Source organism: Cyprinodon variegatus, unplaced genomic scaffold (genome assembly GCF_000732505.1).
Source record: "Cyprinodon variegatus isolate N-32 unplaced genomic scaffold, C_variegatus-1.0 Scaffold1046, whole genome shotgun sequence".
Taxonomy (NCBI): Eukaryota; Metazoa; Chordata; class Actinopteri; order Cyprinodontiformes; family Cyprinodontidae; genus Cyprinodon; species Cyprinodon variegatus.
Window position 1 is genome coordinate 247,510 of NW_015151499.1, and position 13,872 is coordinate 261,381.

The 13,872-nt window shown below is 40.7% G+C and overlaps 1 protein-coding gene across 1 annotated transcript in view; it reads right to left on the reverse strand.

Moving 5' to 3' along the window:
- Positions 1-988, reverse strand: part of slc38a10 (solute carrier family 38 member 10) — a 35,561-nt gene extending 34,573 nt beyond the window's left edge. The window contains exons 1-2 of the mRNA XM_015399790.1: positions 813-988; positions 377-632 (exon numbers count right to left, since the gene is read on the reverse strand). Of these exons, the coding sequence (XP_015255276.1) occupies positions 377-466 (90 nt within the window). The 5' untranslated portion in view covers positions 467-632; positions 813-988. The remainder of the gene's footprint in view (positions 1-376; positions 633-812) is intronic.
- Positions 989-13,872: the final 12,884 nt, after the last annotated feature.

A 13,872-nucleotide genomic window follows, 5' to 3' on the forward strand; every position in this document is an offset into this window, starting at 1 on the left:
AAAATCAACATTTCAGCTTTAGTTGTCTTATTATGTATAACAATACATTTCCACACATGTAATCTGGAACATACACCTGTTTTAATGCCTTTTCAATAGAATTACTTCAACCATAAAACTTTTGGGGAAAATATGTCTATAATTAACTACTAATAACCAAGTTGCTCAGAGAAAAAAAATGAAAGAAATACCCTAATCTCAATGAGATTAAGATATTTGGCCCTTTAAAAGTTGATACATTTTATTATCTGTTAGAAATGACAATCTAGATACATTTGAAGTAGTCCACAATCAGTTTAAAGTACACCAGCATATGGCTGATTACATAGAGAAAGAGCCTAAAGAGGATCATACCCAGCAGCTGTGAGGGACCAACCTGTTTGAAGCAAAAGGGCATGGTGAGCACACTGACTCCCACGATGCTGTTCACTACGTTCATGATCAGGCCCGAGTTTGACGCAGTCATTTTGACCTGCTAGGTGTGTGGCAGTCTCTTCTTCTTACACAACAGAAAATGGCCCAGGCAGGAGCGCAGTAAGGACCTCCGCGCTGCTTTGGTTCCTTTTATCTCTAATCTTTAGGACTCGTAATGAGCTGCTGCTTTTCTCTCCGTGGATCAGTGACGTGGCGCTCTGAGTGGAAACACAGCGACAGCTCGGTGTAACAGTTCACTTTATCACAATTTTTCACCCCCCGACACACTATGAAAATAGTGCCTACATAAAGATAAACTAATGCACACGACTAATAAAGTTTTAAAGTCGTTAGCAACAAAGCTAACTAGCTAAATAGGTAACTTCTTAGTGTCCTACCTGACTCTCCGCCCTCCTGCCTGCTCTCCTGCTAAGTTATCATCTATAACTCCACATCGTTCATTCGTTTCTTGTCAATAAGAAGCGTGTTGGTGCGTTTACTTTAAGCAGAGGGTCAGTTTTCACTGGTCCATAACAAATACAACAGAACTGTTTCCCTGAATGCGTTTAAAGGAAGTCATCTCAAAGAGCGGAGTGACGTAGTCCCCGGCTTTAGCACTGGTCCAATACTCGGGCGCCAACTAGTGGTCGAAAAGGGAATGCCACTAATAACCTAACATGGATTCCAAACCCTTCTGCTCATTTGTATTTCATTTAAATGTTTAAACATAGATTTGAATACATTTTGAATAAAGTTTTAAAGCAAAAGAAAATGTATTGTTTATGGATAGTGAGATCCAACAAGATATAGTTTTATTACGTAACTTGTCTATTATTACATTATTTCATTTAGTATTAAATAAAGATCTTGTTATGATTAGTTTACACTGTCTAATCCTCTCACAGTGTTACAGGCCACCGCCCAACAGATAATTATGATATTAGCCAGAGAAATTATAAAAACTAATCTGAAGACACATTTTAAACTATCAAAGCATTTTTCTAGCTTCTCGCCCGCCTATTTTCATGGATAGCTCAAAGATGTTTTTAGCAAAGCTTCTGTTGGACCCACCTTTACCCAAAGCTTCACCTTTACCTAAGGCCATTGACCACCAAATGCAAGTGATCTCTCTGCTATCATTTTTTTGAAGGCTGCATTTTCACACTTTTGATAACATGTTAAAGTTATGCATACAATTAAACACATAATTTCAATATTTTAAAAATATGACACAGGGGAGTTTTGGCCTAGTGGATTAGAGCAGTGTGCTTGTTTTCTGACAGGGTTGCAAGTACTTACCCCTACTCTGGGCTCCTTAGCAAGAGTCTTAACCCCCAATTGCTCCTTAGGCTCTGCACAATTGCAGTACAGTGCTACCCAAGAGGATGAGTTAAATGCAGAGGGACATTTCTCCAATGTGAAAGTTTACTCCAAAGTAAAGTTCAATCATTATTATTACTTTCATGAGTTTTGTCATTTTCTTTGTACAAAATACATTAGAGACAATTTGCAAACAAGATGAGTTGATCAGATCAGAGAATTATTCATTTAATGTATATATATTTTATATATGATTTACGTACCTATTTTACAAGCTTCATCATCTGGCTTTATGGAGCAGCCTAACTATAGCATTGTCTGTCTGTCTGTCTGTCTGTCTGTCTGTCTGTCTGTCTGTCTGTCTGTCTGTCTGTCTGTCTGTCTGTCTGTCTGTCTTGTCTTGTCTGTGTTATATTTACTTTACCAAAGCAGCAGCAGCAACATACATGCTGGATTTCGTTTTATCCAGATGCTTCAGATATTCCTTTCAGGAAAGGGAAACAAGCAACAAAAGACTAAAACAGAAAGGGCAAATGTGGACATTTGTCGACATTGACATCCATCAATCATGGATCCCTTTTGATGCTTTCTTCAGGCAGGTCAGACATGAGCTGGTGTTCCAAAAAGCCACGAAGCTTCCTGCATCGAACACACTTGGCAATTCCAAAAAAGTTAGAAAAAACAATTCACTGGACATTATTTCCAAGTTAGAAAACATTTCGCTTCCCATCCAGGAAGCTGTTTCAATTCAAAATGTCAGAAATAACGTTGAGTTTGAGGCCTTATAGACTTGGCCAAAAACAAAGCCTTGTTTTGGCTTAGAAAACATGCAAATTGAACCAGACGAACGGGTCCGACCCTTAGGAATGGGCAGTCATTTAGGTTCTTTGTTAGCCTGCATTACCCGATACCTGCTATGTCTCTGAAAGGGGGGTCATTAGAGGGAATTGTTGGCATTGCTGATCAATGGCTTCCTTCACGCCCATCTCAAACCACCTGGCATGAAGGAAGACATCTATGTTAGAAAGAAAAATAATTTACTTCACGTCCACCTGCTGTGTGGGCCCCACTCCAGTCAATATAAATAACAGTGAGACCGGGCAATCGGCTCCCAAATAGCTATTTTTCTTAAGCCATTTAAGTACTAGTGAGCCGCAGAACTTAAAGGGCTACACCTATATTCATAAAATCTGGGGTTACAGTACGTAACCAAAGTTCTATTTCCTAAAGGCTTGGCCCTTTAAGGCTCTCACAGGTGGGTTAAAGGCGAAGAAGGATGTGGTCCATGCCTCACTGGGTCCAACCGAACCACAAGCCTAAGCCACCTGTTCTCACAAGAAACTTAAACTCAGCCTCCAGTGTGTGTTACTGCGCACTCAGAAGCACCATGTGCAGCTGAACCGCCGATAGGGGAAACCTCTCTGTTCAGGGCGGAGGCTGAATGATAGACCTGAGTCTATGAACAGTGGAGATAAACTGAAACAGTAACGAAGAGGCCAAAGGCTCACAGAGGTCACACTCTGCGGTCATTAAGCTGGCATCCTCTCCGTCGTGGTACACTCCACAAAGGAGATGTCTGGGCTGAGGTTCAGATCAACCTGCTGGTGATGATGAAGAGGACAAGTTATGAAAAGTAACTGTCTAACAATGAACAGAGCAGGTGAACAACCCCTGAGAGGAGCAGGAACTGAAAGCAAACAGTTAGCTGCAACATAGCTATGCCTGCTCGTTTTGGTCTTCATCGTCTCTGGTCACAGAGAGAGTAATGAAGATTTAAAAACAAATAAAAGCAGAAGTCACCAACCGAATAAACCCTCACTGCAGCGTGAGTGAACCTAGGCTGAGCGCAGAGATCTTCTCTGGGATCAGGCCTCACCATGTGCGGAGAATTCATGAACTTGCAGTGAGATTGGCCGATCTCACTGCAAGGCTGTAATCTGCTAGAGTCTTGCCCTCAGAGTAAAGTTTGGGTTTTATTTACAAACAGTTAACAGATTCAAAGTCACACACATTCCCCTCTAAGAGTAATTTCTGGGGCTGTGTCCTCTGTCCTTTCCACCTATGACGGCCTCTCTGGGTCGCAGGCTGCCGCGCTGGGAAGTGCTGCTTCTGCTGCCGGGAGCAGGAGGCTGCCGTGGAGCACCTGAACTCTTGCCACTGGTTATGGCAGTCCTGCCAACCACCAGAAGAGCGAGGGACACAGGAGCTGGAGCGAAGCCGCACAAGGTCCCAAAGCGTCTCAGAATCCGTTGCGTTTTCTGCAGCTTTTCCAACGTTGACTTACATTGAGGGCTGAAGAGGGCATCCGGGCTGATGGGGCTCCCCAGCATCTCCCTCTTCAGATCTTCTGAGACGGATCTGCAGGTGGAAAACCCCGATCAGAGAACCCTTCCACCCTGGTTAAAAGTGCGTAGGTGGCCACCAGCACCTTTAACTTGGCGGGCTTAGCTCCTGAACCTGACAGATATGTCATGACAGCAGGGTAGTAAGGCCAGATCGGGTCCGGACGACGGTCATGAACGGAGCTAAACCGTCCCACCCGATCACATGGGTTAGGGTTAGGGCACTGATGCACACATCGCCAACAATTACCCAACCAAGATAAAGTTGTTGTTTTTTATCAGTCCAGGTACCTGCTGTTGCACCTTATGTATTCTGAGCAGATCTCTTCCAATCAGCATGAGAATGTCAGCATCAGATTCAAACTGAGGTACTTCTAATGCTATTCCCTTCAGATCTGTGTTGGCATAGGCTGTCCCAGGTGTAGGGATCTCTTTTCGGTTGTTAGGCAGGCTGTCGCATTCAATCCATGTCAGAAGTTGTCTTGCCCAAAGACTATGACATAACCATGAGCTCTTCTAACGTATGCCTGTGCTGCACCCATTCAATTTTTAAATTTGTACAGTGCTTCATTCCCATGGATGTTTAAAAACTCACTTGTAGCCAAAGACGTTTTGGTCTGATCATCTAAACCTACATAAAGCCTCTTACTTTTGTTAGTTTAACTTGAGGGTTAGACATTAACCAGAGTAATTTTGGAACACGATTTACTGTTCCTGCAAGCACCAAAGACTTTGGTACAGTTTGAGGAGACTTCCTCATTGGTCCTTCCCTCCCGCTGTCCTCTGTGCAGCGTATAAGTTGAGATGAAATTAGAAGTGATTTAGTGATACTTGGAGGCATAGCACTAACATGAGCATCACATACACATTGTAAAAACTTGATGGGAGCTTGACAGCACATGGAATGGTGGAGGAGCTCTTTTTTCACCTCCGTTGTCCATGGTTCCAAAGTTGTTTCTTTTCTTCGTAACTTCTGCATGGAGCGTCTTTTACTGCGGTAATGTAGTGCTGAGCACTATATTAGCCCAGCTATACAGGAAGCTAAACACTCTCCCAATCGTCTGCCAAGAAGCACCCCATTTTTGTATTTAGCTGGTTTTCAATGAGATAAGTATAAGACTGTAACACACAAAACACAGCATAATTTCTCCAAAGAATATATATAATTATAACTTTGCCATAAACCAGTAAATTATATTATGGTTTACACATGCAAAAAATTAGATAGCTATTTACAGACGATGCTTTTGAGGAGTTAGCTGAAAGGAAATACAACTAACAGCTTAATGAGCACATGGTCTGTCTGACCCTTTTCAAAAAACAAACAAACTACTAACTCTCGCCACTAGGGGGAATATAGAACCACATTAAAACAAGCCCCATCTATTACACCTGGTTAGTGTAGGTTTGTAGAAGTGCTGGTGATACATGACCATTGTGTCATTTGACCAGGAAAGAGAAAAAAGGAGGTGGGGGTTGATAGGAGAGAACTGTGAAGGCGATGAGGAGCTTGACCTTAGATTTCCCCACCAGCCGGTTGTGTTTTCCCTTTGTGATGAAGCTTTGATTGGCAAAGAAGGGGAATTTTGAAGGGATGTGATACACATGCATGTATATGAGAGATGTTTTAGCTAGTTATAGAATCTACTTAAATGGATACTTCCACCCAGCTTTTGTTAATCCATCCATCCATCCACCCGTCCATACACCGATCCAGCCAGCCAGCTGCAGCCAGCGAGTATGTGAGAGGTTGTCCTCCACTTGTTTTAAATCTGATACAGGACATCTCTTATATTTGATTCACTGTGGGGTTTTTAATATGAAGAATATAACAAATTGCTCACCAACCAGGGCAGCCTTTAAGCAGCGCGCAGGGTCAGAATTTGAATTTCTAAAAAAATTTTATCAGTTCTGCTCCCAAACAAATTTTGAGTTACTTTTTTGTTTTTCCAGTCAATGACAAGTGCCAAACAACACAGATGAATGCAACAAACAAACAAAAAACAGGCACCATTGAGAAAACATAACAAATTGTATTCGTTTTTATTAGAAATATGCTAAAGAGAAATCTGATATTTTTTCCACTTGTGTCAGTGCCAACAAGGAAACAAATACTGTATATCCTGATGAAAAAAATCCTTTCTTTTACAGCTTTATTTATCTTCTTTTGCTTTTCTCAGTGTGTGAAAACCAGTTGCAGGCTGTAGAGAAATCACAAATTTAAATGATGCACTCAGCCAAAGTAAATATAGTTGTGGTTGTTTGTCTGCAATATGTGTGACTACGAGGAACATTAACCTAAAGGAATCCAAACTAAGTTGGATCATCTCCAGTTCAGTAGTTTAAATGTTTTGACTGATAAAACCTTAACTGGATACTTCAGCACTAAATAAATCAGTATTTCAATCATATTTTAATATTTTTATTCTAATTTTGAGAGCTTACAAAAATACTTTTTTTTTATTAGTTTAAGACTTGGTCCAATATACATGAAGACAAATATAAAAACTACAGTATTTATACTAATAAGTAATCTGTAGTACCACTCCTTTGATTAAGAGTAAAAGTAACTTTTAGACTGCCGTAATGAACTTTCAAACATCTGGTAAAATATCAATAAGCCCGTACCACAACAGGAAATGATAAATGGAAAAATGTTGCCTTTCAATATTAATGGGTGGTGTTAATAACTTTCATTCAAAGGGAACATGAGTTAGGATAACATTAATATTCCATTTTTATGCAAACAAAATAAAAAAAAATGGTCATAATAGCTAATATAGACAGTTTTTTTCTTTAGCTGTTTTGTATAATAAGTATTAATTTATTCTTTGTGTTAATCTGCTTTCAAATAAAATGTTTTATTCAACATTATAAAATTGTCTTTTTTCTTCCAATATTTGTTTTTTATCCAGAATACAAAATAATAATTATTATTATTTAAACCAAATAAAACCTGTCATATAGAATCCACATTTTCTCATTCTTAGCCTTGTAGAATGTAAGCTTACTAATTTGACTTTCCTAATAAGCATTTACACCATTAAGCTAAAAACCTAAGTCTTAATTGTTTCTTACACTTAAGCTTGATATCATTAAAAGTATTTAGAGGTCTTTGTCTCTGTCAATTACAAATGTATTTATTGTTGTGTGGGAGCTGGGGGGGTGCATATGTGTTTGATCAGAGAGGTTAAGACAGGAAAAACCCTCACCATTGTGCACCAGTGACCCCTCAAAATCAATGTGACAGACCAGTTGATTGGCTGGAGGGTCCTGTCTCTCTGCACAAAATCCCCTAAGGTAGACCTTCAGCCTGCTCCACTGCGCTGCTGGGTGTGTGTGTGTGTGTGTGTGTGTGTGTGTGTGTGTGTGTGTGTGTGTGTGTGCATGTATGTATTTGGGGTTGTTTGTGTGTCTTTCTTCAGCTAATCCCTTAGGATTGACCAACAGCAATGGGGTAGGGTATTAGTGCAGTTACAGGGGGTCAGGGTTGCTTGTGTGTGTGTGTGTGTGTGTGTGCGTGTGTGGGGGTATACCTGTCTAGCCCTCAGAGTGAGGACCATTTTTCCAATTTCACCGTCAAATTGAGGACCAGTTGTAGCAAAGTGAGGACATTTCCCCTAGTCCTCGCTTGCTATTTTGCTAATGGTTAGGTTTAGGGCTAAGGTGTCTATTGGTTAGGGTGAGGTATGCATTGGTAATGGTTAGGTTTAGGGTTAGGGCATAGAAAGGTTTGAAAATGACTGAAAATCAATAGAGTCTATGGGAGTCAACACATGGTCCTCACTACGGCAGAACGAGCATGTGTGTGTGTGTGTGTGTGTGTGTGAGTGAAAGAGCTTGAGTGTGGGAGATACTCCACAGTAGCCTGATTAGACGGCAGAGTGGCCAAGTGTTAGAGGGTCCGTTATGTGTAGAGGTACTGGAAGGTTTCAGGGGCTCAGAAAAAGCTTGAGGTAGCAGGGGAAAGGTAGGGAGGGGGTACATCGTTTTAAGGCAGATTTGAACAGGGCGAAATTGGACGCAGGCATCTGGATTTGACCTCCAGCCCCCAGGGTGACCCCTGGGTCGCAAGGGGGTCCTAGGCCACAAAGCAGAGCGCTGACCCTGCACAGGTCAAGCATGCGGGCGGCTGAAAGGACGCCTTTGTGGGGGCCTGGCATGCTCACAATTTCCCATGTGCACTAGAGGACCGTGTCTGCCCAGGAAACTGAACCGGAGAGTCAGAAGAGGTGTCTGTACATGAGGGTGGAAACCGTAGCTGATTTTGTTTATATTTCTGCCTGTTTGCCTCCTGATTATCAATGACTGACAGTTTCTCCTGATTCTGATTTACCCCTAAATACCCGCGTGTCTGTTTGATTTTCTAGCATTTTGGAAACTGTGCAAAACACTATGGAACATCAGGTTAGAAATAATCACTAAAGCTCCAGTTGAGGGATCATGTTTAAAAAAACAAATAAAACACATCCCAGTTTCTTCATTTTAACATCCAGCTAACCAGTGTGACAGCTTTTATTTTTTGCCTTATAACTTTAATATGAAATACCCATTTTTGTAGCTTCTGTTTTCCTTTGTGTGAGGAACACAGATATTGCTTGGATTTTTTTGTGGTATGCCTACAGTTGTTGCTTGTGTACATCTGTTAGCGCTTCCTTAATGAGCGCATGCACATTCCCTCCGGTCCTGTGTGTGGCCCTTGGAGAGGCAGAGCAAAGCTCCCCCCTGCTCCAGTAATCACATTTAATTACGTACCAGCATTAGACAGCCTATGAATAGGGTTTTTAGGCAGGCCTCTCACACAGAAATGGTTTGCATCCAGCTGAACATTGCCCACCTTTGTCCTGCCTTTCCTGTTATATTCTACTAAGACTTTGTCATTTGACTGTCATCAGAGCACTACGGCGAAGCTATATCAACTGCAGGACTAATGCTGCCCATTAAAAAATGGGGAGACAACGGCCCTTTACTTGGTTGAATGGTTAGAGTGTCTGTCCCGTTAATGAAGCAAATGGGACCACACATTATACTACGACCACTTGCACCTATCACTGATAAAGGATGTTTAGCCCTGAGAATTTCCAACACGTAAGCAAGTATGGAACAGCTTCGTCTTGCAGGGCGATGCAGAGTTTTCCTTGTTAATCTCTTTGGAGATTCTCACACTTTTAAGATTAAAAGAGATTTTGCTTTGCCTTAACAATGAGGAGGGTACCAAGCCATCATTTCCAGTATATGATCTATACATTCCCTAGCAAAAGTATTTTTGTTTTTAATTTCTTCATTTTTTTGTTTTTCTTCAAACACTTTAACTTTTTTATTTTTAATTTATGCCGATAGATAAACACAAAGTAGTCCAAAGAAGCTATTAACCGCACATTCAGAGGTAAATGATGCATTGTTTTAACAGATTTCAATCAAAAAAGTGCGGTATGCATTTGTGTCCAACCGCTTTCACTTTTAACCCTTAATTAAAATTAAGTGCAAGCAACTGCCTTCAGAAGCCACCTTCTAAGAAAATGGAGCTCACCTGTTTGTCATTTAATCCAGAATAAATTCAGCAGTATGGTGAAGGCTTTAGAGATTTGTTGGAGGACATTAGTGAACAGACAGGACCATGAAGGCCAAGAAACACAATAGAACAATCAGTTAGAAAGTTGTGGAGTATCTTAAAGCAGAATGGGGTAAACAAACAGCATTACAAGCTTCTTAAGAGAAGTGGCCATACAATCCATTGTAACTCTGGGGGCGATGCAGAGATTTGCAGCTCAGGTGGGAATATCTGTCAAGAGATCAGCTACTGTAAAAGTTGTGCAATCAACAATCTGGCTTTACAGAAGCGTTTAGAGAAATTAGCCATGTTGGAAGAAATGTATTCAAAGTTCCTTATGCAGCTTGCTACAAAGATACAATAGAACAATTGAAAATAATCCTGAACACATTATCTACATCATTAAACATGAGCATTATGCTGTCAGAGTGGTTTCTTACGCAGAGACGGTAAGCTGGTCAAAAGATGGATGAAACATTAAAGGAAGTGAATGATCACCATAAGAAGCTCCAGAGGCTTTGAGATTAGGGCAGAGGTCCAGCTTCAGGAGAAAATGAGCGACCCAAAGTTCCATTGGAAGGGTTTAGATCAGAGTATAACTGCGTGTCTTGTCAAAGTATAGATCTACATGGAACTTAAGTTATGTGGCTAATTTACACATGTTTAGTAAAACTTAGCGACGAAGTATAGAAATGAAGTATAGAAATATTTTAAGCAGTAGATGTGCTAAACTACTTGATGCATTGTGCAGAAATAAGTTAAATATGTTTCTTAAAAAGAATTGTATGGAGAGTTGATTTTGATTCCCTTTTTTAGATATGCATTTTTAAATATAAAAAAAAGCTACAATTCAATGAATGAAATATACTGATGTTTGTTAAATTAGAAAAGGAGAATTGGTTGAATACATGCAAATATTAGAATAGACAGTATCAGTAAACTAAGCCTGTCACGGTGACACTTAAAACTCTGACATTTTTAAACTATCACTGCTTTAAAGTGGGCATTTCCAAAATATTTCATTTATCTACAAAAGCCCCATGGGTAAAAGTCCTGCAAAGTTTGCAATATGTTGCAGTTCATAAATATCATGCTGGACGTTTAACCATCTTGTCAAATTCAATGTTTGCTTTTAAGAACCTCTTTTGACAGGAAAGAAGAGCAATTTTGTACTTTAGAAGGAGACTCACACATGCTGTGACGGTGCCCAAACTGACCATAAATCCAGGGTGTTTTAAAAGGCCAGACTCATAAAGCGAAGAGGTAACAGAGCAGCATTTGATGGCTCAATATTGCTCTCATCTCGACACAGTTTTGAATGTCAGTGGTCCTTTAAAGTCCTGCATGCAGCTAAATGTATATTTTGCCCACTGTGATAACTGCATGAGAACACTCCTGCCGCATCCATGAATCGGTACTTCATACATATCTTGGACAATATCAAACATATTCCTTGCATAGTTCAGGTTGTAATGTTTTGTTTGTAGACTGGGCCATCTGTGTGTATAAAATACACCGAGTCTAAGTGTTGTGAATAGTGTATTTGACTTGAACAGAATGACTGTGGGGATTCATGCTGGGTTTCCTCTATTAAACTCTGCAATAAGGCTTGCTGTGTGCGAGAGTGCTGACTTGCCTGCCCGCCCCAATGATCTACAGCCTGTGCATTCACGCTAAATTCCCTACCTGTTCCTGATGATCTACAGCTCCGGGGGATGCTTTATATGCCTCATACGGACATTTGTGTGCATTTGTGTGTGCTTAAATCAATGTTTGCGCACAAGTTTGTCCACGTGGGTGTGCAGCTGGATGCTTCGCAGGCGTCAGATCAGGGAAGGTTTGGCAGACAGAGGGAGATTCGAACTAAGACAGAAGAGGGTCTGACTGGTGACTCCAAACTGATGCAGACCTTGGATCGGGGGGTGATAATTCACAGTCGGAGTGGGCTGAAACTGAAGGGGCACTCAGTGAAGTGGTGGAAACGGCTCAGCCCATATTTCTTCCATTAATTGACAGCATTTGAGGCCACAGCTGAGTTCAGAGCCAGGAGGGACGGCGTTATCCCAGGTCCTCCTAAGGTTTCCTACCCTGCTGCAGTTTGCGGTTGCTCGGCTAGAGACAGGCACTGCCTTTGAAATGCTGCTTTATGTGGCTCTCTGGTGCCAGCAGCATCATTAGGATTTTAGGAGAGGCACTTAGCACGTGAACATCCAGGTACTTACTCACAGAATATTAGGATTTTTTTATAGCTTTGCTGATTTATAGCACTAACAGTACAGAAAAGAACCAGAGCGTCCTAATCAAATCCAGGAAAAAAAGCAAACTGACAGGAACCTTAAAGAAGTGTTAGATGAAGGAACATTTCCTACAGGTTGCATTTGAATGGTTTGGTCATTTCTCAGTCATCCCATTGGAGTGCACAATATTGAGGGAGTCTAAAATATCTTTTTATATTTTAGGGAAGTTTATTCCCTCTTTATCTTGACGTTGCATACATAACAATTTGAAAGGAATATTTAGAAACAACATGGTGTACCTCTTCTCACTCTTACAGACTTGTATGAAATAAGATCCATTTCATATATTTATTATTATTATTACTTAATTCATATTAATATTGAAATTATCTGAAATTACTGTCAAAGAAATTTCAAACAGTTTCTTCTTGATCTGAAGAAATGCTTTGTAAAGCCATCCAACCATCCATCCATCAGTCGTTCCATCCATCCATCCATTGCATAACCCAAAATTATAGGATATTGGTCCATGGTTCATTGGCCAAACATACAGCCTAACCAGACATTGTTGGATGTTGGATGGAATACTCTGACAAGCTCCTCAGTCTGGTTGACATGCCGTCTGGGGCAGAAGAAGAGAGGGGGTACCTGCAGTCAGATTTGTTTATCACCCACTAAAGCCTCCTTCAAAAAGTCTGTGGTGGAAAGACTTCAGGGGTGGATGAGACTCGCCCTAACCACCTTCAGTCTCTGGATATTGTTGGGCTGTATTGGCTGACATGCCTGTTCAACATCACGTCTGGGATAGAACCACCGGACAGGTAGACTAGGCTGTTGGTCCCCCTTCATAAGAAGAGTGACTGTAAAAGTGGCGTTCTTTAACAAAATCTTAATGCATCATTATAGTCCACCTTCAGTCTTTGAAGACTGGCTTTTTAAAAGTTGCTCCACAAATGTGCAGTATACAGAGACAATTTCAGCTTCACTTCATCAGAACCGAATCCAAACTTACGGGCAAGGATATTAGCCTGAGCAGTCGACCCTCACGGTAAATGGCCCCATCATCAGACAAGACGGTGTGTCAAAACATGGCCAAGATATTTTACTTCATTTGAAACGTTCAATAGAGTCCCAGACAGTTTGAAATTGGGAAATACTCTATTTTTGTCCTCCTTGGTTTTACAAATCAAGACGATACTTTTTGATCAGTTGAATTTGACATAAAGTAGTTTTCCTTATGCTGAACAGATATTAAGCAACTTTTGAAGAGCCGCTGAACTTGGTCACCAGCACACATGAAATGATTAATAAAGGGATCACCAACCATGTAGCCAGTTCTACAGGCTTAGCTGCTTAGAGACGTCATTCATACAAAAATTAAACATCATTGGAGATAAAATGTTGTCTTGTCTGACTCCATTGTCGACGCTAAAGGATGCAGACACACAATTGTCTAATTTGACCTGCATAGTTTGATTAGCATACCAATAGGACAGACATCTTTCTATATATGTGGACACACCAGCTTGGCACAATTATAAAAAAAAAGTTATCTGGGTCTCTGAGCAAGACCCTTAACCCCAAACTGCTCCCTGGGTGCCCCATGATGGCAGCCCACTGCTCCCCAAGGAGATGGGTTAAATGCAGAGGTAAATCTGAGATCAATGCAGTTCAATTATTATTATTATAAACTTTATGCTTCTGAATGCAGACACAACAGAAGTTATTGTCTTTGGACCTGAGTCTCTGAAAAACAAGCTTATAGCTATTGTCCAGGCGAGATCCTGAGAAACTAGTCCGTACATTTGTTACTTAAAGGCTGGACTATTGTAATTATTTACTATCAGCAAGTCCACAAACAGTAGTTAAAGCATTCAGCTGATCTGATGAAAATGAAAAAGAGAGATCATATCTCTCCTATCCTGGCTTCTCTTCATTGGCTTCCTGTTAAATCCAGAATAGAATTTAAAATCCTCCTTCTCACATATAAATACCTAAAAAAACAGTT